This window comes from Misgurnus anguillicaudatus, chromosome 5 (assembly GCF_027580225.2).
Source record: "Misgurnus anguillicaudatus chromosome 5, ASM2758022v2, whole genome shotgun sequence".
Classification (NCBI taxonomy): domain Eukaryota; kingdom Metazoa; phylum Chordata; class Actinopteri; order Cypriniformes; family Cobitidae; genus Misgurnus; species Misgurnus anguillicaudatus.
Genome location: NC_073341.2, coordinates 38,168,555 through 38,195,896, shown reverse-complemented (window position 1 = coordinate 38,195,896; position 27,342 = coordinate 38,168,555). Strand labels below are relative to the sequence as shown.

The following is a 27,342-nucleotide window of genomic DNA, read 5'->3' as shown; positions in this document are numbered from 1 at the left end:
TTATTGCATGTGAGTGTATGTTCATGTTAATCTCTAACCTCTGAACCATTTCAACTCACAGCAAAACAAGTCTTTTAGGAGACGTTTTACCCACAGTGACTTACAGTAGCCTACATTTAATACAGGTACAAGAGCCTCTTGAAATAAGTGATGCTGGTTTTATCACACTATGGTGAGTTTACTAAGTTTTCTGGTGTAATTCTCATTCTACTTGGCTTTTAGTATCTGACAAGTTGACAAAATGGTCCTGTAGCAGACTTATGTGCAATGTTTTAAGAACTTTTCTGCGAAAAACAAGCATACATATTGACATCTCATCGCACTCAAATGCATTCACACCACAATATCACATTAATACCACCTGCCTCTGAATAGCAATAGTCAGGAAATCATGGTCCAGAGTCTATTGGCTAATAACAAAGAGTCTTTAAACCCCCACCCATACCACAATCTTGCATCAGAGGAAATGCATCAATACGGCACTTGTCAAACTATTTTGTGCTCTTTATAAATGATACGAAGACTTGACATACACAATGTGTAATGGTGCACAACAACTTAAGTCACGAGACCTCTCGACATTATATAGGATGTTTGATATAGGATTGTGATCCTAGACGTATGAGCAAATCTCACTCTCACACTCTTGCTGCTGTAACCATGGCGACGTCCTGAGAAAGATACAGGACTATCATCCTCCATCAGAGCTCAAAGTCAGCAGACTGCACATTTTTTTAACGCACGTTCAGCCGAAATCGCGTGTATGACAGAGCACGGATGAGCACGCGTCATGACATCTGATCTTCTGATGCCCTCGTGAGAAACAAAGTACGTCAGCTGAGGATGGGTGACAAACCGTCAGCACAATCTGCCCTATCGCTTTCAAAGCTCAAACACGAAGAGAAATGTTTATGATAAGACGGAAGATGTATAAAACATGTATAAAAATGAACTAGCGCGCTTTATTCCGGATGTGATTGCGTTTACTTCACGCGTTTTGACAGCCTAGTATGATTCGTGGTTTGTTCATTATAAAAACTGAAGGAAAACGATGTATTATTTTGCTTTCTCACCTCGCTGTCTTCTTCATGTGAGCGCAGCATCAGCATCAGTAGCGGGTCAGATGCAGGAGCAGGTGCGGAGATGCGCGAGAGATGAAGACAGAAATAATCATCATTTTATCCGCTCAAACAGAGTCAAACACAACAATAAAACCGACTGGTGCTTTCTCATTACCCGATTTGATCATCCTGCTTTTATATCGGATGTTGGTGGTCATGTTTAGGGCTGTCTTTGATGCTCTGGTCCGGCTAAAGGTCCGGGTTCCGTCTGTCTCGCGCTCAGTCCTGCAGGGAACCCCAGACGTAAGAGGAGGCGTGGCAACACGAACGAAGCCACGCCCAATTTTACCGTTAACGCTTCTCACAGCAAAGAAAATCAAAATGCAACTTTGTAAAAGTTAAATTTTACTATTACACTTAACACAAAACATGTCTGCATAGCCAGAAATGCATAAACAAAAGATTGTATTTTTTTTCGAGATCATTATCTAAGCACAAAGGTTCAGAATAAGATTCAAAATGCAAATGGACACTTCAGATGACTCAAAGTTATTTATTTCTCAACGTGAGCAAGTACAAAAAGTAAGATTTAAAACAGATGTATTACTGTATTACTCTTAAAAAAAAAAGGCCCGAGGAGGAGATAAGCAAGTCAAAATAAATGGGCTGAACCACAAATACATCAAAACAAAATCAGCGTGTTTACAGTATACTTTAAAAATAGAGCAGATAACTCATAACAATACTGTAAATAAACACAGTCGTGATGTTATAGCATGATTTACATCTTAAGTCTTGTACCGTTCTCATAAAATATATAATTAAAGTTAAAATGTTTCAAATGGTCAACAAAGACCAACAAGTTTGCAGTAGATGCTAAAATATTACGAGGAAGTAAAAAGCAAGCGTTAAAACTCATGACACAAAAAAAGAAAGACCCCAAGCTGTGAAAATATATAAAGAGATTAAAGTTGTGTGCACCATTACTGGACATTTAAGGCATTTCTGTGATTTGACAAAGAGAGACAATGATGCACTGATGTGATAAACACATAACATCATTTTAGTACCATTACTTCATTCACACTCTTAAAATAAGAAAGGTGAACTTTTATAAACATTTTCTAAGCCTAACAACCATTCTCTTTATTAAAGACGTGATCATATATGACATTACTAAAACGAATCAAACATGAGATTGTTCAATCGTGGCGAGAAGTTTAAAGAGACAGTTCACCCAAAAATGAAAATTGTGTCATCATTAACTCACTCTCATCTTGTTAAAAACCTGTATACATTTATTTTTCTGATGTAACCAAACCGTTCTATAGTATTCTTTTTTCCTAGTATGGAAGTGAATGGGGCTTATGATCATTTGGTTACAAACTTCCCTTCAAATATCTTCTTTCATGTTCATCAGAACAAAGAAATGTATACATATCAAACATGAGGTTGAGAAAATGATGATAGAATTTAAATTTTTGGGTGAACTGTCCCTATATTTTCAGTTTTTCTAAACTGTCCACTAGAGGGAAACGCTGCCCAATCCAAGAGTTTAAGCCACCGGATTCAAAACAGAACTCATTTCAAGACTTGAGAGAAACCTGCATCTTCTCTAAACCTTACTTCAATCTCAGCCGATGTTTCTCCAATGATGAATGAAGTCCAAAATGCACATCTATACACAAATACACACTTAAATAGACTGAATGCATTACTGTTTTGGACGTATGATATGTACGCAAATAAAAAACATTTGGTAAGACTGTAAACTTAATTAGATGCATGTTAAAATACATTTCCCTACATTAAAAGCTCCCATCTTTGTTTAAAAAAATATGTCCAGGTTAAAGAAACAAATAACCTGACCATTTTACAACTTTTGCCATGATTTACTAAAGGCGATATAAATTAATAGTGTCTACTCTGATTGGATAAAAAGGTTTGACTACACGACATCATAATGGACAGTGTAGAGGTCATTCTTGTGGTACATTAGTGGTCAAGTACATGACATTTAATGACATTAGACAAGCAAATAGTGTTTAAAAATAAAGAGTACAAACGTTGCTTGATGGCACTTTCTGTTCCCACAACACACAAATAGACGCATACAGTACAAGAAAACAAACACACACAGACTCTTAGTCATCTGCAGGTTTCATCCTCATCTGCGCCTGCATCTGCGCGATCATCTGCTGCATGCGCCTCAGCTGCAAGAAAAACGAGCATATAGTTAATGCATTTCGGCAAACACACCAAAAGCCAAAGAAAATACATGGACGTAAAAATATAAGTCTTAGTGTCACTGCAAAGCAAGTGGCGACTACAAATTAATGATGTCAAGACCACATATGTGCAATTCAGCACATTAACTGTTAATGTTTGACAACCACAAAGTGTTCAAATCCACAACATAAATCACAGTGTCTTCATTTTAAAAACAAAATCTATGGTTTTGTCAATGCAATTGACTATTTTTGCATGTTGTTTTGATGTTTCCTTGGCATGAACGTTGTCTCTCTTTATCTCTAAACTAAATGTAACAAAACCAGGCATATCTAAATACTTTTGGTGTCCATTTTTTATAAATAAATTTAATAGCAACAAAGTATGAACACTGTATTGAAATATTTAAATATATAAACCGGATTCCCACACCTTAGTTAACTTCAAATTCATGGAACTTTCAAGGACTTTCCAGGTCCAATACCCTCAAATTCAAGGACTAAATGTGGGGACACATTTCAAGTAAGAGCAAGGTTACATCGTGCTACCTTTTTTAGATACATTGTTCCAGTTCCCTTTTGAAGGAACTAGCGCTGCATCACTGAGGTGACACTTCGGGGACGCCTCCAGGGGTAAGTGCGTCTGAATGTATATATCAAATTCAACCAATGGTGAGGCTTAACGACAAAGACAGGGTGATGCGGGAGTCAGGAAGTATATCACTATCTGAAATATTGCCAAAGACGGCGTTACAGGGACGCAGGAAGTATGGCAAGAGAGACGCAGCGTCTCGTTCCCTTCTCAGGGAGCAACAGTTACGTACGTAACGCGAGATGTTTTCATGTGTCAAACACAATTATGCAAAAAAGCATTTTGGTATAAATCAACATTCACATACAGAAGATATAAGCATTTAAAGCCAACAGTTTAGTACGTGTGCTTAAAAAGTCTAGAATTTTTATGATATTATCCTACACTACACAGGGAATAATATGGATTTTTTTTCCAGAAAACTTATTGCATAAAATAGATTCAAGCACTTTAAATGACCTGTATCTTTGCATGTATATTTTCAAAAACTGTGAAATCTAAACGCAATTACCCAACTAATGGGTCTGTCCACAAACACCCCAGTAAATACATTAATGTTTTTTTTTTAAAACACACACATCTACACAGCACAACAAGCTATAATAAGACTATTTTGTTTGTTCTGTACAGCAGGAAGCTGATGTCATTTCCTGTGTAGACATGCATGTTTAAAAACTGTTTGGATTGTGTCCGCACCCGGCTGGGATATACATTCCCATAGGCTGAAAAACAACACTATAATTACACACGGACATTAACACACGCAATGACGCTTCAAAACAAACCAGAGTATGGAATAAACAAACATTTATTTCTGACTAAATGTGTCTCACCTCAGCTTCCTTCTCCAGGAGAATCTGATCTTTGTCCATAACTTCTTCATCAGCCGCTCTGTAAGAGACATTTTTGTAAATGACATTTTGTATCCTAAAGATACTTTGTTTCTGCCAAAATCTATGAGCTGTGTGGCAGATCTTGTATGTTCAATGGTTTGTAGGCCGTACCTGCCAGCTCGCTTTAGTCTCTCCGAACGGAAATTCTCATAGTGAAGATCCTGAGTGACCTCCTGCAGGTCCTGCATGTGAGTTCTGCACACAGAAAAAGAACGAGAGAGAGAGAGAGAGAGAGAGAGAGAGAGAGAGAGAGAGAGAGAGAGAGAGAGAGAGAGAGAGAGAGAGAGAGAGAGAGAGCGAGAGCGCCAGCGAGAGAGAGCGAGAGAGACACGTTTAGCCTGCATATTGTCAGCAGAGGGCGCTATTAAACATTTAAAAGCTCCAGCCTTCAAAACAAATCTATTCATGGGGTGAATCTTACAATATGTAGTAGAAAATCATTCTTGCATCATGGAGCCTTTTTGAGGTACTTTACTTAACTTGTATTTAAATAACATAACTTAAATTTAATTTCCCACACAGGATCAATTAAGTTAGGTCCATAAATGTTGAGACAGAGGCACATTTTGTGTATTCCAGGTACGTTCATATAATGAATATTGGCTTACGATGGACACTCTAAGCTTAACTTAGAGGGTATTCACAGCCGAATTGGCTGAAGATTTAGGAATTACAGCTTTTTAATATGTAGCTAGCTCTGCCTTTTTAGTGATAACAGGGGTGCTGGCCATAGACAGTAATGAATTGATGGCAAAAATGACCGACCATGGGCACTGCCATGTTATCCGTGGAGCCCAAATGCTCGCGTGCCCAATTCAACCACGGCCCTTAAACGTCTCATTTGACTGTCTGGATAAAATAAGGTAAGTTAAATATACTCCTTTTGTCGGTGTGTGAAATAGCACAGAAATCAAAAATGAATAGTTTGTTTTATATTCAACCTTCCCTCCAACCTCAGAAAAGGTGTCAATCACAAATATCAAATCATAACGACACGCCCTGTTCCTAAAGACCGTTTTATCGGACGCACGTGTGGTGATGCGATTACACGTCTGGTCAGAATTACTTCCTGCCGTCTTAACTAGGTCGTCCAAAAAAAAAAATTGCTGCACAAAAGGCCGTCAAGTGCATTTCGGAGAATAGCGCAGACGCGCTTCACACCGCGAGCGTGTACACACGGTAGAGCCCTGCAAGCCCAAGACAGGCTAAGCCCATTTGGGCCGGGCTCGGGTCGTTTTTTTTTTTACAGACCGGGCTCGGGTCAGGCTTATTTTAGCATCTCTCCTCATTGTGTGTGTGTTTGCGTGTGTAGCAGAGACCACGCGCATAAAGGCTATGTTTATATTAAGGCGTTTATACTTTAAAACGCGTTACTTTTGCTACATTTACGCCTTTCATCTACACTACACCACCGTTTTCGACCCTCATAAACGGATCATCGTTAAAAATAAAGACGCCAGACGTTCTACAACATCTGCTTTAGTTTGTGTTTATTAACCCTTTAGTTTCACTTCATCACGCAGCTATTCCCGTTAGAGGTATCTGTTAAAAACATTTAATTCATTAATAATCTAGAATGTGTTCATTTTCTGTCATAGTTTCTTCAAAATAAAGTTTTATTTGAGTGTTTTTAATAAAATATTTTCATTTTCATCATGACGCTTATGCCCCGCCCTTTGGATTGCCACGCCCCGGATCCGCCCACCTGCCCAACCCTACCACCTTAACTAACAAATTTTTGCGGGAAACCCTGCATCCGTTTAAGTTATATTAAGCCTAAAAATTCTGCATAATTAAGGGCGTGGCCACATGAGTGACGGGTGAACTGCCACAGCTGTGCTCAAGATGGTGATGGCAGGCTCTGTCAACTAGCTTCAAAAAAAGCTCTTCACAAACCTATAGGTGACTTCACGGACACTACGTCCATATTTTTTACAGTCTATGGCAAAAAAATAATGGGACAGTTGACTTAAAAGCTGTTTTATTGACATAATTTGTCTATTTGTTAAATAATTTCTTCATAAATGAAAGATTTTAAAGGTCCGGAGTTGATTGAAGTGTGGCATTTGCATTTGGAAGCTGTGAACCCACATCATGTGGTTCAGGGAGATCTCCACACAGATCTGTGGAGCAATCCCATTTCTCTGTCTTATCCCTTACCCCTTAGTTTTGCACGTTCACGTGAGAGTAAGGGCTATCCCAATTCTCGTTTTGATCAAGGGGTAGGGCTAAGGGTAAGCGGTAGATACCCCTTAAAACCAAGAATTTTTGTGAGCTTACTTGAAACCAAGGGGTACCCAGAATACACTGCGCAACCGGCAACAATGGCGGCCAGATCGTCCAGAGAGTCCCATAAATGTAAGTATTTTCAGCTTCATAATTGATTTAAAAATTACTAATGTCTTATTTTGTGCTCTACACAGTCCTGTACATATATATTTGAATTATGTTCTTAATTTAAATGTTTTTAAATTTCGCTAGTAAAGTAGCGCTAACGTTACGTTGCTGATTTGCACAACATTCCTATATTTCTCTAACTAGCCACGAATGGACTCCATGCTTGTCTACAGTTTTAACTAAATTCCATTAGCAGCGAATTTCGTTCGATATCAGTGCATAACACTACTTGCTTTGGAGACATCGGTACGTGCTTTACACACTTGTCGCGTCTGGTGACGTTGCAGCCAGCTAACAACGATGTATGATGACGTAACTGTAACCAAGTGGTGTCTCATTTCATAGGGGTATGTTTTCACCCCTAGCGCTTAACACTTGGTTTCGAGGGACAAGGGCTAGGGGTAAGACGAAGGGGTAAGACTGAGAATTGGGATTGGGCCAGAGAGTGTTTTAACTTTTACTTTCTTTAATGTTCATCATATTTACTCACACTAGCATAGTACGCAGTTTGAGGAAGTCGTTGTGTTCAGGGTTTTCCACCTCCACCACGCCCCACGGATACAAACGTCCACGGATCTTCTTCCCCTTCACCTCTATCAGCTGATTTGAGCCGATCACGGCGAATGGGATACTGGCCTGCATGTAAACACGCTCAGTTAATCTTCATCCATACAAACAGGTAATAAACTCAAATGTTTGACCGCTGGCCTTAAGGACACGCGTCTGCTCCTTAAATTCCTCATCTTCGTCCGAATCGGCATCAGGAAGCTGATAGATTCGAATTCCCTGCTCGCTGATTTCGTCCAAAATCTGAAAGAATCAGAAATGGATATCAAACCATCATTACATTTTTTTGATCACAAGGAACAACAATTTGACAGATTAATGGCCCTGCAGCTATTATTATTATTATTTTAAAGGATTTATTGCATTTTGCGGAAAAAATAATCAGTTTTAAAATAAATCTTTAAAAAAATCTAATTATGGATTTGAATTTTTAATGTTATTATAACCTAAAGATGCTATGTGAAAGTTTGTAACAGAAAATAGTGGTTTTCATCCTGTCACATTCTTGGTATAGAAAACACATTTTTACCCAAATTAGTCAAAATGGATATTGCATTTTGGAACCAAAATCTTCATATATTATATTGCATTTCTGTCAAGATTTAAAAGAACAACCCTACCGTATTGACTTTCAAGTGATTTTTTCTCTTACATGAAAACAAAAGCCGAAAATCACACAACATAAAGTGCATCATATGCATCATTCAAATCGCCCTGCGCGAGTTCGCATCTATTCGCATCATTGCATTGACTTTGAATGTAATTTACCTTGCGCAAATCGTGTATTCACGTTTGGTTTGTCCCCCCATTAGAGTGGATGGACAAAAGATCATTTTACAATAATTTAAGCTGTCTGTGCTGATCCATAAACGGTTATACTCCTGCGTTTCTATTAAAAAATGAAAATCAGATCTGGTCTATACTGGAACCTGAAACTGGATCAATCCAAACATCTCTCAGCACGCCGTTATTCTGGAACACTTTAGAGGAAACTCTTTGATGCTCAAAACAGGAATTGTATGAATCACGCTATGTAAACCAACCCAAAACTACATACTGTACTGTAGACACAGTAGCACAGTAAGTACCATGACCTGAACTTCTGTCCATTTGTTATCAAAAAATAAAAAATCCCCATATACACCTAACTTACAATTTGCAAACTAAGTATCTTTTTGTCAGAGAAAACTGATAAAGTGAACTAGATAAATACAACCTGCACACACTGTACCAATCACCAACTTTATCAATTTGCAAAAAAATCCATTCTTGGCATGAGAATATTGACACGGTACCAAGAGATAAAACAAATGAGGAGAGAAAAATTTTATGAATTTGTCACCCACCACTTGCAATACTGTATATCAAGATAAAAGCAAAACTCTACTGTAACACTTCAGAGGCACCTGTGGTGAATCAGACATTAGGATTTATTTTTTTAACTTCAAAGCTGTTTTTCTAAGAAGCACATTCACAATGCAGTTACGTAATCCCGGACAAACCGCCACCGGCAGCCCTTTTCCTGACATTATAAGTGCTTTCATGTAATCTCAGCAGGGAATGAGTTTCAATGGGACAGAAGCTCCGGCTTCACTGCTCTTTACAGAAATCTCCTACTGTTATGATTACTGCTGTTTTTGTAGCGAGAAACCACAGCTAAAGGGCCATGTACGTGTTATTGTTTGTGTAAGTGTCATTGTTGTGTGCTCCGAGTCTAAATAAACACGGCGCGGTCAGATTCCGTAAGGAGCGCGAACCTAGACGTGGCTCCCCCGTTCCAACAAAATCATGGGTGGGGATTCGATGAAAAAATATGAGAGAAAAAAGTGAGAGGCACATGAAACACAAGGTTTATGAGGGCACATCATTCTCAAATGTGCCAAGTATGAGGTGTGGACAGAGGAAGATACTGAAAGTTTGGATGACCTGACCTCTGAATGGGAAAATAAACACTTGAACAATGAATGAATGAAAAATTTGAGTTAATTTGAAGAACTACATAGGAAACACAGGTACAAAAAAGTGATAAAAGTTAAGATGAGTTAAACAAAATTTTAACGATATAGTCTGATCATTTTGCTTAACCAGTGGTTCCCAAACTTTTCATTTTGCGATCTATTTATATATTTGTCTATGGTCTGAGCTGTACTATTGAGTTGAGGTGGGAACTAATTCGGATATTTATATCTATGGTCCGGGCTGTGTTATTAAGTAGTGGTGTGGACTAATTCGCATATTTATATCTATGGTCCGAGCTGTGCTATCGAGTAGAGGCGGGGACTAATTCGCATATTTATATAAATGGTCCGAGCTGTGCTATCGAGTAGAGGCGTGGACTATTTCGCATTTTTATATCTATGGTCCGAGCTGTGCTATCGAGTTGAGGCAGGGACTAATTTGCTTATTTATATCTATGGTCAGAGTTGTGTAATTGAGTTGAGGCGGGGACTAATTAACATTTATGTCTATGGTCCGAGCTGTGTTATTGAGTAGAGGTGTGGACTAATTCGCTTATTTACGGCTATGGTCCAAGCTGTGCTATTGAGTTGAGGCAGGGACTAATTCGCATATTTATGTCTATGGTCCGAGCTGTGATATTGAGTTGATGCGGGGACTCACTCGCATATTTATATCTATGGTCCGAGCTGTGCTATTGAGTTGAGGCAGGGACTAATTTGCTTATTTATATCTATGGTCAGAGCTGTGATATTGAGTTGATGCGGGGACTCACTCGCATATTTATATCTATGGTCAGAGCTGTGATATTGAGTTGAGGCGGGGAGTAATTCGCATGATTATATCTATGGTCCGAGCTGTGATATTGAGTTGATGCCGGGACTCACTCGCATATTTATATCTATGGTCCGAGCTGTGCTATTGAGTTGAGGCAGGGACTAATTTGCTTATTTATATCTATGGTCAGAGCTGTGCTATTGAGTTGATGCGGGGACTCACTCGCATATTTATATCTATGGTCCGAGCTGTGCTATTGAGTTGAGGCAGGGACTAATTTGCTTATTTATATCTATGGTCAGAGCTGTGATATTGAGTTGAGGCGGGGACTTATTCGCATGATTATATCTATGGCCCGAGCTGCAATATCAAGTAGAGGCAGAAACTCATTAGGATATTTATATCTATGATCCGAGCTGTGCTATCGAGTAGAGGCGTGGACTATTTCGCATATTTATATCTATGGTCCGCGTATAAAATATTCCAGAAATTCCATGAGTAGTTTTTTTTTAATATAATAATAATAATAATAATACATTTTATTTAAAGGCGCCTTTCAGAGCACTCAAGGACACCGTACAGTAAAATGACAATCATAAAACAACTCAAAACAATACAACAAAACATCAACAGTAAAAACATACAGTGTTTAAAACTGATCAGAAAAAGCTAATTTAAATAGGTACGTTTTAAGACGTGATTTAAAAGTAACCAGACATTCACTTTCTTGTAAGGATTTAGGGAGAGAGTTCCAGAGATGAGGGGCAGCAAAGCTGAACGCCCTGGACCCCATAGTGACTAACCGAACCGGTGGTACTACAAGGGAGACAGAAGAGGAAGATCGAAGTGTACGCTTTGGGGTGTAGATGTGAAGCAGTTCAGAAAGATATAAGGGTGCTAGATTATGAAGAGCTTTGAAAGTGAGAAGCAGAATCTTATATTCTACACGATATTTAACTGGAAGCCAATGTAAGTGATAGAGAACGGGAGATATATGCTCAATGGAAGAGGTTCTAGTGATTATACGGGCAGCTGAGTTCTGGACCAGTTGAAGTTTGTGAAGGAGTTTGTGTGGTAAGCCAAATAGAAGAGAATTACAGTAATCAATGCGTGAAGTGACTAAAGCGTGAACAAGAATGGCTGCTGAATTGGGGCTGAGAAATGGACGGAGCCGGCTGATGTTCCGTAGGTGAAAGTATGCAGAGCGAGTAATGTTGTTTACATGTTTTTCAAAAGACAAAGTGCTATCGAGGACAACACCCAGACTCTTAACCTGAGAAGATGGAGATATTGTAGAGTTATCAATAGAAATTGTAAAGCTATTAGATTTTGACAGATTGGATTTTGTGCCAACTAGAAGAACCTCTGTTTTATCAGTATTTAATTTGAGAAAATTGTGTGAAAACCAGGATTTAATCTCTTCTAGACAATCTGAGAGAGAAGTTGACAGAAGAGTAGAATTTGGTTTGGATGATAGGTAGAGCTGGGTGTCGTCCGCATAGCAATGAAAACTAATGCCATATTTCCGCAGGATGTTACCAAGTGGTAGTAAGTAAATGATAAATAAGAGAGGGCCCAGAACAGAACCTTGAGGGACACCAGCAGTGACAGATGACGAGTATGACCTGAAGTTTTTGAGCTGAACAAATTGAGTGCGTCCGGTGAGATAGGATCTGAACCAGGTAAGAGGAGTGCCAGTGATACCTATAGAGAGTAATCTATCTAAGAGAACATGATGGGAAATTGTATCAAAGGCTGCACTTAGATCGAGCAAGATGAGTAGTGTTAAGAGTCCAGAATCAGCTGCTATCAGTAAATCATTAACAACTTTTACCATGGCGGTTTCTGTACTATGCAATGGTCGAAAACCAGACTGGAATTTTTCGAACAGACTATTCTTTGAGAGGTGGGCGTGTACCTGGGATGCAACAACCTTTTCCAAGACTTTTGAGACGAAAGGTAGATTGGAGATTGGGCGAAAATTTGAAAAATTATTAGGATCAGCGCCCGGTTTCTTAAGTCTTGGAGTTATAACAGCAACTTTAAAAGATGAAGGAACAACCCCAGAAGTCAAAGAAGAATGAATAATATCAGTTACTATACCAGATAGAGTGGATAAGCAGGCTTTAACTAAGTGAGTAGGGAGTGGGTCTAACTGACAAGTGGAAGACTTAGATTGTCGGATCAAACGTGATATTTCTTCAACAGTCGGGGGTTTAAAGCTACAAAGTAGAGAGAGAGCAGAATCGTGATTTTGCAAAAGCGGGAGATCACATACCAGGCTACTTTGGGGAGTTAATTGTTGATGGATATTGTCAATTTTGTTTATAAAAAAAGTCATAAATTTATTACATAAGTCATTAGAGTATAGGTGGGAAGGAAGGCTATCAGGAGGCCGTAGAATATTATTTACTGTTGTAAACAGGGATCTAGTGTTCCCTTCATCTGATCTAATCATAACAGAATAATAATGAGATTTAGCTGTCAGGAGAGCATTCTTGTAGGATAGCATGTGATCTGCATACATCTCCTTGTGAACAGTAAGACCAGTTTTAATGCATAGACGTTCCAGGCGACGTCCTTTAGTTTTTAGTTGTCTCAGTTCAGGAGTAAACCAAGGTGCAGAGTGAGAGAAATATACGGTCCAGGTTTTTAGAGGTGCAAGCTTATCAAACACATTATGTAGTCTTTCGTTATAGTAGGAAACTAAGTCATCTGGAGTAGAAAATACATCTCTCATGATAGAATTGTCAAGTTCATTAGAGAGCGTTGAAAAATCGATGTTCTTGACGTTTCGAAAGGAGATGGAACGACCCATATTGTTTTTTTCTACCATTAAGTTGACATTGAATGATATTAACTTGTGATCTGATATGGGCAGGTCCGTTGCGAGACAGTTAGAAGGGGTTACACCAGAGCAGCAGATAAGGTCGAGAGTGTGGCCTTTGCAGTGAGTCGGAAAATCAACAAATTGTTGTATTCCAAAACTGTCAAGGCATGATATAAAATCTCTGGTAAAAGTGTCGTTCACATTATCTATGTGTATGTTAAAATCGCCCAATATAATAACATTTTGAGATGCAGAACAAAGCAGTGTTAAAAATACAGAAAAATCGTTTAAGAAATTTGGATTGCTCCTGGGCGGACGATAAACATTAGCTATAATAGTAGGAATGGGTCCAGTAATTTTTAAAACAGTGGATTCAAATGATTTATACAGAGGCGTAGTTATGGGAGAGACTTTCCACTTCTCATTATAAAGTATCGCGAGCCCTCCACCTCGGCCAGAGGTACGAGGTTGACAGGTGTAAACAAAACCCGGAGGAACCGTTTGATTTAACTGCGAGAAGTCGTGAGGTTGCTGCCATGTTTCAGTCAAACAGAGGAAATCAAACTTGTTATCATTCAGGAGATCGTAGATTAGAGGTCCTTTGTTTGTTAACGAGCGAGTGTTGAATAAACCAAAAGTAATATCGTTCGTAGCAGATTTGGAGCTAGTTGTCCTTTTAATATTGGCGAACACACTGTGATCAACCATCCGTTTTGATTTCTTTGGTGGATGCGAGGTGGAAGACCAAAACGATCGTATTGAACCTGTATCATCGTAGATATAATTCCGTCGTGACCCGCGATGGATATATTTCTGCCGAGGATAGTATATGATATCCTGGTGAGATTGAAGGGTCAGCGGTGGTTCGGTTACAGAATAACGCAGTGAGAAGAGTTCGGCCGCTGTATAATGCAGTATCGTTGTCACCGGTTGATAGACAGAGTAAAGTATAATCCACATGAAAAGTTGGCTAATCCACATTGTTGCAGATGAGCTCCTGGGTAGCTCCTTGGAAAGGGAGCGACACCAGATGCCGTGATCGGAGACGTCGGCCGGTTAGGAATCACTAAAAAGTTGGAAGTTTTCTATTTAAGAAAACCAGTTCTTAATTTTGTCAGAGAGACCGGAAAGGTCTACAGTAACTAAGTAAAGCTGATGGAGCCGTCAGAAAGCAGCGACAGCGATTTGCGCCAGTATTCACTCAGCCTACAAGTCAACTATCGTTTTAACTACGTTAGCCAGAACCGGATCGAATTCACATTCCATACAATCCACAGAAAGGAAGGCTACCCAACCATACCAAGGACTGACACCACAAATGACAGAGAGAGTGGAGACTCACCTTGCCAGATGTCGAGAAGGATGTAAATAAGAATGGAGAGGGCTCGTAGCCGATCAGTGTGACAGGATCGCGAAAATGCCAGGTCAGTCTTTCAAAGCTTTCCAATTGAAACAAGTAATCCAGAAAATAATCCAGGTCTGTTAGATCTCGATAAAAAAGGTATCCAATGAATCTAAGACGTATTAGCAAACGTATCAGCAGTGTCAACAGATCAATCAAAACAGATGGATAAACAAACAAACAAGCACCAGCGTGAAGCGGCAGCAGTAGCGCGCCAGCGTTCTCACACCGGAAGGTTTTTCCTTATTATGCAATATCATATCAAAATCATTGTCGTTACTAGTCATTAACTGGACATAACTTTTTTTGTGTGATTCACCACAACAGCAAAGCATCTTTGTGCCCCCCACCTTATCTCACTGACATTTTGAAAACCACTGTGCTAAACAACATATGAAGAGTTTCGTTGCAAAACGAGATAACCACCGTTTTTTTAATTGTTCAGAAATCTCGTTTTTTGGTTGTGCATTCCAATTAATATCAATTCAACTGCAGTTGGTTTGTTTTGATTTAAACCTTCATAACTTAACAAATACAGCTAAGTAGCACCATAAAACAAAATAATAACATGATAACATAATATAAAACATGTTTTGACAAAAATGTTAAAAAATGGATTTATCTCGTTTTGCAACGAAACTCTTAATATAAACATCATTTCACCGTGCACAGATACAAAAACAATATCTTCATCACCAAATGTCTTGACTGGACTGGTCTCCACAATATCATAAGCTTTCCCTGTAACCGAGTCAGGATGTGTTTGGATTGGCAGCGTTTAGATGTGATTGGCAAAGGGAACCTCGAGTCTGGCCCTGGAACAATGGCACGGGAAGTGAGTTTCACCGATTATGCTTGTAATTTGTTTTTAATAGGATACATTATGAGTTGTGACCATGTGTTTGCAGAGCGAGATTTTATGTGAATGTGAATGGAGAAGCTTGTGTGGGCTCAATCTATTAGTAGCACATGTGAGACCGTATAAACTCAACCCATTTAGATTTATTTCACTGTTATAAAAATAAAGGTTTTAACTTTTAAACGTGTTTGTAAGCCAAACGCCATTGACCTAAATAATTTACTTGGATGTTCCCCCTGAGATTTTAAGTAAATATTGCAATAATTTAATAGCACATTTCAACTGTATTTTATAGTTATTGTTATTATTACCTGTTATTGGACCTTCATCTGGTCAATTTCTTTTATTGGTACATAAAACGCATCTGTCCATTTTGATGGACAGTTCTTAGTTTTCTGATATATTGAAATGTTGTGCAACCAGGATTCCCATTCTAATCCAAATGTCAAATTAAAAGCGACAAACAAAAATCCCTGATATTCCATCACTTGGACAAAAAATATACAATTTTGATAAAAATTTGGATTCAATTGCATTTAGGTTTAAAGGGGCAATTAGTTGGATTTTAAGTGTTTTATTAATCAAAATCAATGTCTTTATTCATAAATATGTCCTCGTTGGTGTCAACTGACCTCTGCCAGTGATCTGACTTTTCTTTGTAAGCTTAGAATTTCTCCTCTTTACTTACATTGAACGGGTAAGTCCAAGGAGGCATGCATATCGTTCCGCCGTATTGATAAACTATAATAGCAGAGAGGGACAAAAAGCACTAGCCTACCAACGCGTTTCCACAACGCTTTTTCATTCAGAACACGTGAACCATCTGCAACGGACAAGGAGATCAGCGATTACATAACGGCTACCATAGTTGCAACACGCATTTGGAAAAGTGAGGCGCTAAAAAGCACTATTCGTTTGAATGCAGAATACAATTTAACCACTAGATGGGGGTAAATCCTACTTATTGGCAATAAGGGCACCTTTAAAGGGCACCTATTGTCCGAATTCAGGTTCTACATTTTTACATGTTAATGATATGCAAAAGGTAAAAACCCCAAAGTAAACGATGACACGAGTTATCGTCTCCAACGTAAATTTCTTTTCTTGGACTACAACAAACACACGGATTAAAATTCTATGCTATTCCAGAAATTCCATGACCAGTGGGATCCCTGTGTACTAGTCACATGACATGCAGATTAAATAAATAAAATACATATTTTTAAGTGTTTTAAGATTTTTTTTATATTTTAAAAAACATTGATTTATTTACATTTCATATTTTTATTGCAATTAATTGTTTTTTTCATCAACTCACAAACTCCCTGCAATTCCCTTGTGAACCACCAGGGGTTTGCGAATCCCAGTTTGGGAAAACCCTGCCATAGAAGTGCCATTTGTGGTTAAATGGTTCCATAAAGAACCTATTTGAAGAACCTTTCTGTTTCACAAAAGGTGAAAGTTTCTTTAAATTATAAAATTTAAGAAAGAAATGGTTCTTTAATGAAACTTTGCCTAAAGGTTCTTTGAGGAACCAAAAATTGTCCTTCTATGGCATCTCTGTGAATCCCCAGATGCCAAATTAAATCTCTAAATGACTTAATTTCAATAATTACCATGAATAAACATTGACAGAGTGTTTATTATTCGTGTTATTTTATGTCTAACTGTACAGAGGTGCAACGAGAATCTATTTTTGGCCAAACTAAATGTTGTGCAAGTAGGAGCACAAAATTAAAAGCCACAACCGGACTAACAGTCACTGTATTTAGGCACACAACACATCAAAATAAGTTAAATATAGTCTTCCTTTCTATAGAGCAATTATTATAAGATTAAACTTCGGGGAGCAAAACATCAGTTCACAGTCAAAATAAGCAGTTATGAGCCGAGCGCACCTTACTGTCTGTAACGCAGTCATTATATTCAGAGAACACAAAAACACTCATTATCAGGTCGACTTAGTGGCCAACAATTATACGTTGAAGACATTTACAAAACAAATTGTTATGAAATAAACAACAGCAAGATTCGTTATTTGCTCTAACAGTGATCTCTTGTCTCTGGATTAGACCGCTGGCTACCTGCCGCTCCTGAATGCATTTCATTCACACAAAAACACTCAGGGGTGTTATGTAAGACTAAAAGAAACTCTACAGGACTGACCAATTACTTGGAGCTCTCGGTTTGTCCGTATAAAGACTAATGTTAATCTGGCGTCTCCGAAACAGCAGGACCCAGTAAGAAGCTCACACTAGCAAATACCAGTCTGCTCAATAAAGGTGTCAACAGAACAGAAGGACAAGCAACGGCAAAGTTAGACAATTTTTATAAGAAAAAAGTCATTAAAAGTCATTAGTTCACCCAAGGATGAAAAGTTTGTTATTAATTTCTCACCCTCATGTCATTTCACCCCTTTAAGACTTTCATTCACCCTCAGAACACAAATTAAGATATTTATGATGAAATCCGAAAGCGTTCTGAGCCCGCATAGACAAAGACATAATTAAAATAGTCCATTTGAATACAACAGTTAAATCGTTATTTTATAAAGCAATGAGAATACAATTTGGGCTAATAAAGTCAATCTCCAATACGTATTCACAAAAGTACCACACGCATGGGTTTTAAACGAAAGCCATAGACATATATACATATATAGATGCACCATTAATGCTAGCATTTATGGAGAAGTTGTATGATCTATGTGTATACAGTGAGGAAAATAAGTATTTGAACACCCAGATATTTTACAAGTTCTCCCACTTAGAAATCATGGAGGGGTCTGAAATTGTCATCATAGGTGCACGTCCACTGTGAGAAACAATCTAAAAAAAATCCAGAAATCACAATGTATGATTTTTTCCCGCTATTTATTTGTATGATACAGCTGCTAATAAGTATTTGAACACCTGAGAAAGTCAATGTTAATATTTGGTACAGTAGCCTTTGTTTGCAATTACAAACGTTTCCTGCAGTTTTCCACACACTGCAGGAGGGACTTTGGCCCACTCCTCCACACAGATCTTCTCTAGATCAATCAGGTTTCTGGCCTGTCGCTGAGAAACACGGAGTTTGAAGTCCCTCCCTCCAAAGATTCTCTATTGGGTTTAGGTCTGGAGACTGGCTAGGCCACGCCAGAACCTTGATATGCTTCTTACAGAGCCACTCCTTGGTTATCCTGGCTGTGTGCTTCGGGTCATTGTCTTGTTGGAAGACCCAGCCTCGACCCATCTTCAATGCTAACTGAGGGAAGGAGGTTGTTCCCCAAAATCTCACAATATATGGCCCCGGTCATCCTCTCCTTAATACAGTGCAGTCACCCTGTCCCATGTGCAGAAAAACAACCCCAAAGCATGATTCTATCACCCCCATGCTTTACAGTAGAGATGGTGTTCTTGGGATGGTACTCATCATTCTTCTTCCTCCAAACACGTTTAGTGGAATTATGACAAAAAAGTTCTATTTTGGTCTCATCTGACCACATGACTTTCTCCTATGACTCCTCTGGATCATCCAAATGGTCATTGGCAAACTTAAGACGGGCCTGGACATGTGCTGGTTTAAGCAGGGGAACCTTCCGTGCCATGCCTGATTTCAAACCATGACGTCTTAGTGTATTACCAACGGTAACCTTGGAAAGGGTGGTCCCAGCTCTTTTCAGGTCATTGACCAGCTCTTCCCATGTAGTTCGGGACTGATTTCTCACCTTTTTAGGATCATTGAGACCCCACAAGGAGAGATCTTGCATGGAGCCCCCGTCCAAGGGAGATTGACAGTCATGTTTAGCTTCTTCCATTTTCTAATGATTGCTCCAACAGTGGACCTTTTTTTCACCAAGCTGCTTGGCAATTTCCCTTTAGCCCTTTCCAGCCTTGTGGAGGTGTACAATTTTGTCTCTAGTGTCTTTGGACAGATCTTTGGTCTTGGCCATGTTAGTAGTTGGATTCTTTCTGATTGTATAAGTGGGAGAACTTGCAAAATAACAGGGTGTTCAAATACTTATTTTCCTCACTGTATATATCTACGGCTGATGCATGACACCAGTGTTTAAAGCATGCATGCCCTGCTTTTGTAAATATGCATTGGAAATAGACTGTATGAGCACAAAAATGTATTCGCATCACTTCATGAAATGTAGACTGAACCACTGTAGTAACATGGACTATTTTAATAATGTCTTTACTGTCTTTCCAGCATCAAAAGTTGCAAGTTGTGTTGCTGTCAATCGGGGGCTTAGAAAGCTCTCGGATTTAATCAAAACTATCTTTATTTGTATTTTGGGTCTTACGGGTGTGAAACGACATGAGGTTGAATAATTGATGACAAAAATTTTATCCTTAGGACATCTAAGGGCCTCGGTTGCCATTTTAAAAACCATTGAGTTTCATTGAGTTCAAAGCGTCTGTTTAAGTGTAGGTGCCGGATATTTATTGTTTCATATGGACTACGTGAGCTGCAATTCCAGGATACAATTATTCTGCCTGAGAACATAAATAACCACACCCTCATATTTAAGAGTGGAATGTGGATGCGGTGAAACTCAAACTTATGACAGATGCTCTGTTTTAACTTCTAAAGATGAGACGATAACTTCAGAAGACTACCGAAGGCTAGCGAAAGAGAAGTATTGGTGGCCACAGAAACCTAAACATATTTTGGAAACAACCAAGGTTGGCAAACACACCACCTCGCATGCATACAAATCTCACGGGGTGCTTTCGTGCGTTTCTTCCACTGGGCCGACTTGAAGGACAAAGAGAGGAAAACTTTGACAGTTTGGAAACCGAGATATGACCGTGCCGGGGATCGCAACGTGCCAAACATCAACAATAACATTCAAATGTGCATAAACACAACAATGCAACCTGCAAAGCGCACCTAGAATGCGCCGCACTTATTTGGCCTGTGGGAATCAAACCGTATTATACTACTTCACAGATTTACGTCAGTTTGGCGACAGAAAGCTTTCCTTCACCCGCACAGCTCTTCAGTATATATCACTCCTGGGACAGGAAGTAAGGGCTACCGAAATGTCCAGAGTTTGAGGGTTTTATGAGCTCACTGAGGGAAGCGGGCACTCAGGGTCTCAGCGGTCTCTGATAAGAGCCGTGCGCACCGCTGACCCTCCTCTCTCTGCCAATCGCTCGGACACATTACAGGAAGACCATATTGTTCTACACAAGCTGCTTCCCCTTTAATGATGGTGTTCAGAGCAAGAAAGATTGTGGAGGGTTCGCAAGAAATACAGTGAGAAAGCAGAGGGTGAAATATAAAGACACATTTCGGACAGCTCGTAATGACACAATTGGTCGTTTGTCACTTTTATGGCAACATTTCAGGAAAACCTGAGATAAAGTGCTTACGTGAACCTTCAGAATGCATGAAAAGGGTTTCTTTAATTCTTCTCGGGTATGATGAGATACACGAGGGTGTGTTGCTCATGGCCTGGTCATTTTAAAATAAAGAGATTCGTGCTTTCGGGAAGGCACCTCAGTTTAGTAAAAAAGCTTTGAGGCTGTAGTTTCCACCAATTCATTCATATGGGCATTCAGGTTTGATGTTGCAATTTCCTAAAAATCTACCTCAAACAATCAAAGTTTTAAGTGCTTGTGAGTTGCATAGCAATGACTTCCATTGGATTGAAGCTCAAGGGGTCATTTCATCCAAAAATAAAACAATGTGTGAACGTTAACTCGTGTAAGACAAACCTGCAGTACAACTTTCTTCTGTGTAAAATGTTTTAAATAATATATAATCATAAAAGGTTCAATTTAGCATTTAACAATTTCCCATGTAACTAAAATAAAAGAGGACATATTAACAGTTCAGATGCACAGCCATCTAAGTGCACCTGACATGTTTTCTTGCAAATAAGCATTTTTTTAATCTGGCGCTTATGTTTAGGTTCAGTGATTTCACTTTAAAGGTGCATTGTATAATTTTTAGAAGGATCTCTTGAAAGAAATGAAAAATAATATACAAAACTTTATTTTCAGTGGTGTATAAAGACCTTTTAAAATTAACCGTTATGTTTTTATAACCTTAGAATGAGACGTTTTTATCTACACACACCGAGGGTCTCCTTACATGGAAGTCTCCATTTTGTGCCGCCCTGTTTCTACAGAAGCTCTTAACGGACAAACCTTTTTACTAAGTTGTCTCCGACAATGAAATGTTTGATCGGTGGTGGTTGTCGTAGCTTCTTTATGCGTTTCAAAAGCGAGGGTTGGGCAGGGGACTGAGCCGTTGGTTGCAATTCGCAACCTCACCACTAGATGCTGCTAAAAGTTACACACTGCACCTTTAAAGGGAACATTTTTACAATACTTTTTTAAGATGTCAAATAAATCTTTGGTATCCCCAGAGTGCGTATGTGAAGTTTTAGCTCAAAATACCACATATCATTTGTTATAGCATGTTATTAAAGCAAAAATGTGCCATTTTTGGGTATGTCCTTTTAAATGCAAATGAGTTGATCTCTGCACTAAATGGCAGTGTCGTGGTTAAATAGTAAAAGTTAAGGGGTAGTATTATCCCCTTCTGACATCACAAGGGGAGCCAAATTTCAATTACCTATTTTTTCACATGCCCATCAAAGAATGGTTTTCCAAAACTAAGTTACTTGTTTGTTTTTTTACATTTTCTAGGTGGATACAAGCACTTAAACATGGAAAAAGTCAGATTTTCATGATATGTCCCCTTTAATGGTGATGAAAAGGTAATTAGTCAGTAAATAAAATGTCTTATTTTCAGAAATGTTACTTTAGTCATTTCATTGACTGTATTTTGATGCAAAACCATGACTTCTAAAACAAGTCTCCAGTCTCAGTCCTTTTTGAATAAGAATTTGTTTAAAAAAATTGGTCAATATCCTAAAATATTTGGTAAACCACCTTTAACCGGGTAAAAAAAACACTTAGGGGGCATGCACACCAAGGTGTTCACAAGGTGTTCAATTGTTTCCAATGAAAGCTTGCACTTTTCAAAAATTGGATGATCATTTGTACAATCTGACCTATGAATCATTTGTATATTGCAACTTTTCATCTTGCTCTGGCCGTGTGACGCGCCAGTGTGACCTTACCTAATGTGTCATCACGTCAAGAGGTCACGGATGACGTACGCAAAACTAACGCCTCAGTGTTTACAAGTGTGGAGAAAGAGGATCGTTCTGAGGTTGTTGTATGTGGAATGATACTAATAAATGTCTTTGTGTCAGTTTATTGTTTAAAATGGTCCGCAAATGTGTGTTTCATATATGTAACGCGTGACCTTTCAACACGCTTACGTGAAGTCGCGCTTGCAGGTCACACGACTGGTGCAAGAAGTGGAAGTTGAGAAGTTGGGGCATTAAAAGTGCATATTTTTATTTTTCTTGCCAAAAATGACAAACGTTTCACAAGATAAGACCTTTGTGCCTCATTTGGGGTCATTTAGAGCCCTTTGAAACTGTGTCGAAACTGCAATTTTAAACTGCATTGAAACTGTAAACTGTTGGGGTCCAATAAAGTCTATTAAAATGAGAAAAATCCTAAAATGTTTTCCTCAAAAAACGTAATTTCTTCTCAACTGAACAAAGAAAGACATCAACATTTTGGATGACATGGGGGTGAGTTAATTATCTGGATTTTTTAAAGAAAATGTCGTATTCCTTTAAACTAAATTGCTTTGATAGTGTGATCTAACGTAATGACACTGAATCATTTTTAAATGTAACTTGCATTTTTAAATGCATAGTTGATAGTGATCCCGTGGGACCTATGGACATCATTTGGCAGGAATGTCAAAAGAACAAATCAACAAGAAATTCTTTGGATCAGAAACATTTTAAGACAAAATTATTGCCGCTGCAGACCACTTGTGACCGAATCACCCGAGAATGATGTTAATACCAGGTTACAGAGAAAAACTGAGATAAAGGAGCCAGAGATAGAGGCTATGTTTACATTAATGCGTTTATCCTTTAAAACGTGTTACTTTTGCTACGTTTACGCCTTTCATCTACACTACATCGCCGTTTTCGACCCTCATAAACGGATTCGTTCGCAAACACTGCAGACCCTGTTTTAGTTTGAGAACTCAGACGTTGCGCTGAGTGTAAATGAACATAGACGGAGTCTTGTGTAAACGATCAGCTGATGTTAACGTGACAGTGCATCATTTTCAAAGTAAAAATTTATTTAGTCAGGTAAATGGAGGTATGCAACGGAGGTTTTGCCAAAAATAGTAAACATCTACCAACCAGCTATAAACCCTATATCGGATTGTTTTAACATTTATCCTTATAGATAATGTCTATTTTATATTTATGTTTAAGTATTGTTGGGTTTGAATATTGTTGTAATGTGTTAATGTTTTGTTTAAATTTAGTTAGCTTATTACGAAAGATAGACTGTCATTTTAAATGCCATATAGGGCGTTGTAAAGGCCAATATGTAGGGAGAATTGTAATGGGTCAGACATTATTTTCGAGTTTAATTTAAGTTTTGTTTTCTACTTTTAAAATTAATTTCGTTTCAGATAATTTGTCTATTAATTTGAATCGATGTTTTGTTGATAAGTTTTGTGAATATAAATTAATAAAAACAATAAACTCAACGTCATTAATATTTAATGCTCGTTTAGCCGCTTGCGCTTTTAGCTATTTCTGTGTTGCTAGCGCAGGACGTGCACAAACTTTTAAAAATTAATGCAATAAGCATTTCTGTAGGCTAAAGCTATACTTCACCTCTTACTATGTTTGATTGAAGTTTGCATTTGCTGAAATGTATTTTTGCTTCAAGTTCGTTTAGTACTGTTCACTTGAATGCTTTCTTTTTAAATTATAAAAACCTTTCTGTTTAGTTATAAAATCAAAATTAACCTATTAATCATATGAAAATCTTGTAGGGAGAGAGAGAGAGAGCGCTTCTCACCCTTGTCTTCAGACGTTCTCTCTCTCGAAGTGTAAGAGTGTCGGCTTTGGCGATTACAGGAACGATGTTGACTTTACTGTGAATGGCCTTCATAAACTCAACATCTAGAGGCTTCAGGCTAGAAATCAAAGACACAGAAGAACTAATTAAACTCAAATGCATCAACACATGAATAACAATCAGAGAAAATTTAAGCGCATCATCACACTTCTAGCACAACCAAAATGGAAAGTGAAACAATCAACTTTTATTGAAGCAGATTTATGCCATCTTTTTTTCATTTTTTAACACCAAGCCAGTTTATATGGCTATGTTCAGGGTGAGAGTCACGTTAAATGATTAATAATAAAACCAAAAGTTGTTTAAGATTTTTTTTTTTTTAAACTGTAAAACTACATTTGAATTTACTTAGTTAAAAACTTAAAAGTATCAACAAAATATGTGTAGTTCAAGCCAACTATTAAAATTGGTTTTTAAATTATGCAAATTCAAAACAAGATACTTTGGCATTATTCTATGTTCAAAACCTTTCCTATAAACAAATTGCACGACATCAGTAGTTGTTGGGAATGTTAGGATAATTGAAAAACTTTTGGATGTTCTCAAATGTCAAGGTGGTACAACCGCAATAATGGGCCTTTTATTAAAAAGTTAACAGATATGAACAGTAAACATGATATCACATCATCCAGTGAACTCCAGATGGTCTTTATGGCTAAATAAAAAGTTTGTAGATTTCTCTCAAATACTGAAAAAATAGCCACTGGGTAGGCTGGTACACTTTCTGTGTCAGGTGGTACAACCAATGTAAAACTAAAATTTTATTTAAAAAGTATATTTATGAATTTGATATCACAGGCAAGAGCTTATACCAGCATCCAAGTAGTCTGTAAAATACAAATTCATTGCAGATGTCAGTGGTGCAACCCGAAAGTCAAAGGGTGTAACTGCTATGAATGCCCCTAAGAAATACACAACATTAAACTAAATAATTTAATAAGCTAATTGCTTTAGTTTTAATAACCGCAACCTAAGGTTGAGCTATAATTGTTATTATACTTTTGTTTAACTATTGTTCTTAAACTTATCGTTCTCAAATGTTAGTTTTACGCTAAAGTTGTTTTACACTTTCAAACTATTTTTAGGTTTGTAATTTTAAATGTCACTATCAAATAAACAACAATCAGCATGACACAGGGAGCGCATTAAAACTTGTCTTGCAAGAAATAGATAATGACTGGTTGTACCACCTGACATTTGATTAGACAATATCAAAAACATTGTGAAAAAATCATTTAAATGTACTAAAAATGTGGTTCAATAAACAAAACTTTATAAAAATGTTGTTCCTGACTCAAAAATATACATTACATCCATTAAAGAAAAACTTTTTTGTCATTGACCTATAAATGTATTGACTAAAGAATAGTAATAGGGTGTGTTACCCGTGTCCTAATGGTGAGATGAAGTAAAAACAGCAGTGTACTCTGTTGTCCACGATGTGTCTACGGTTCAGTCCGCTCTCATCGTGCAGGTATCGCTCAAACTGGTTATCAATATACTGGATGATAGTTTTAAAGCTGTCAGAGAGAATAAAACAAAGATCAGCAACACATTTCAACATTTTAATGCCATAAAATCATTAAATTAATTATCTGTGTATTACATTTAAATCTCAGTAGAGCGTGCAATCGAATCACTGGGGAAGTAGATACAGTTTAGGAATGACAAAAAACACACTGTCTAAATAAAGGTTATCAAAACGATCCACAGCATCATATCTACCGGTGTCCTTTCAGAGCAGAACCACATGTCCACTTCTGTGGACCAATTTTGACTGTCCACAGATTAAATTGTACCCAGATCAGAGCACAAGCACCAGATAAGCTCTTCCAGTTCTCTACTGTCTCACCACCAGCTTCGCTTTTATCTAAAGCATCTGGCCTTATCTAAACAACACATTACAGAACAGAATCAGACATAGGCCATGTTTACGTGAACAAATTTTTAGCAATCTCTCAGCTAACTGAATTCAATCTGATGGCCGATCACGACACTATACAGTTTATAAATACCCTAAAACATGGGTCTTCAACAGGGGGTATGTGGTGGTATTGCTGGGGGTCCTCCAAATATTACTTTAATTGCAAAATTGTTTTTTGAAAAAAGAAAAGAAATAAAAAGCCATTAATAGGCTAATTGATTAAAATGAAGAGCATAGCATTCCCATGGTAAAATAAATTATGTAGCATGACAAGAATTACTATTTAAACATCTTGGTAACATAACCATCATAAAATATGTATGTAAATCCAGTCTTAATTTGATACTGGGGGTCTCCTCTTCTTTATCTATTCGAACAAAAATGTCTGCACAAGGGCATAGCCAGGGTTGCCAGATATGCGTAACAAAACCAGCCATTAGTTGGAGACAGTGGTCAGCACTCTGATATATGGTGCAGACACGCTTTCGGCAAACCCTAGCTCGAGGTCCTTTGCCAGTCCTGAATAAAGCCAAAAATGCACCAAAACATTAAGTTAAAAAAACCTTCAATACTAGTCCAAATGTACATGTGCACAAGTTCCTTTTAAACCCATTTTAGAAAATACTACAATTCACCATATGCGTTGTTTGGAGGGGGCTGGGGGGGCATTGCCCCCCAGACCAAAGTTAATTATGATGTTGTCTGAGCTATTAATGAAATATAAATAATAAGGAGATATAAGAATTCATATTTTATTAGTTTAATCTTAATATTTTAATAGGTAGAGTGAGTAACTTTAGGCTAAAGTAGTTTTAATTAATTAAACCATATTTAAAAACCATGAAGCCGTACTTTCACGCTAATCTAAAAGTATTTCA

At 37.9% G+C, this 27,342-nt stretch overlaps 1 protein-coding gene across 1 annotated transcript in view; it reads right to left on the bottom strand.

Annotated features, from left to right (window-relative positions):
• Window positions 1-1,449: 1,449 nt before the first annotated feature.
• Window positions 1,450-27,342, bottom strand: part of LOC129413607 (septin-2) — a 39,536-nt gene continuing 13,643 nt past the window's right edge. Inside the window, exons 6-12 of the mRNA XM_073868134.1 lie at window positions 25,926-26,060; window positions 24,481-24,598; window positions 7,880-7,981; window positions 7,662-7,807; window positions 4,886-4,969; window positions 4,715-4,772; window positions 1,450-3,274 (exon numbers count right to left, since the gene is read on the bottom strand). Of these exons, the coding sequence (XP_073724235.1) occupies window positions 3,206-3,274; window positions 4,715-4,772; window positions 4,886-4,969; window positions 7,662-7,807; window positions 7,880-7,981; window positions 24,481-24,598; window positions 25,926-26,060 (712 nt within the window). The 3' untranslated portion in view covers window positions 1,450-3,205. The remainder of the gene's footprint in view (window positions 3,275-4,714; window positions 4,773-4,885; window positions 4,970-7,661; window positions 7,808-7,879; window positions 7,982-24,480; window positions 24,599-25,925; window positions 26,061-27,342) is intronic.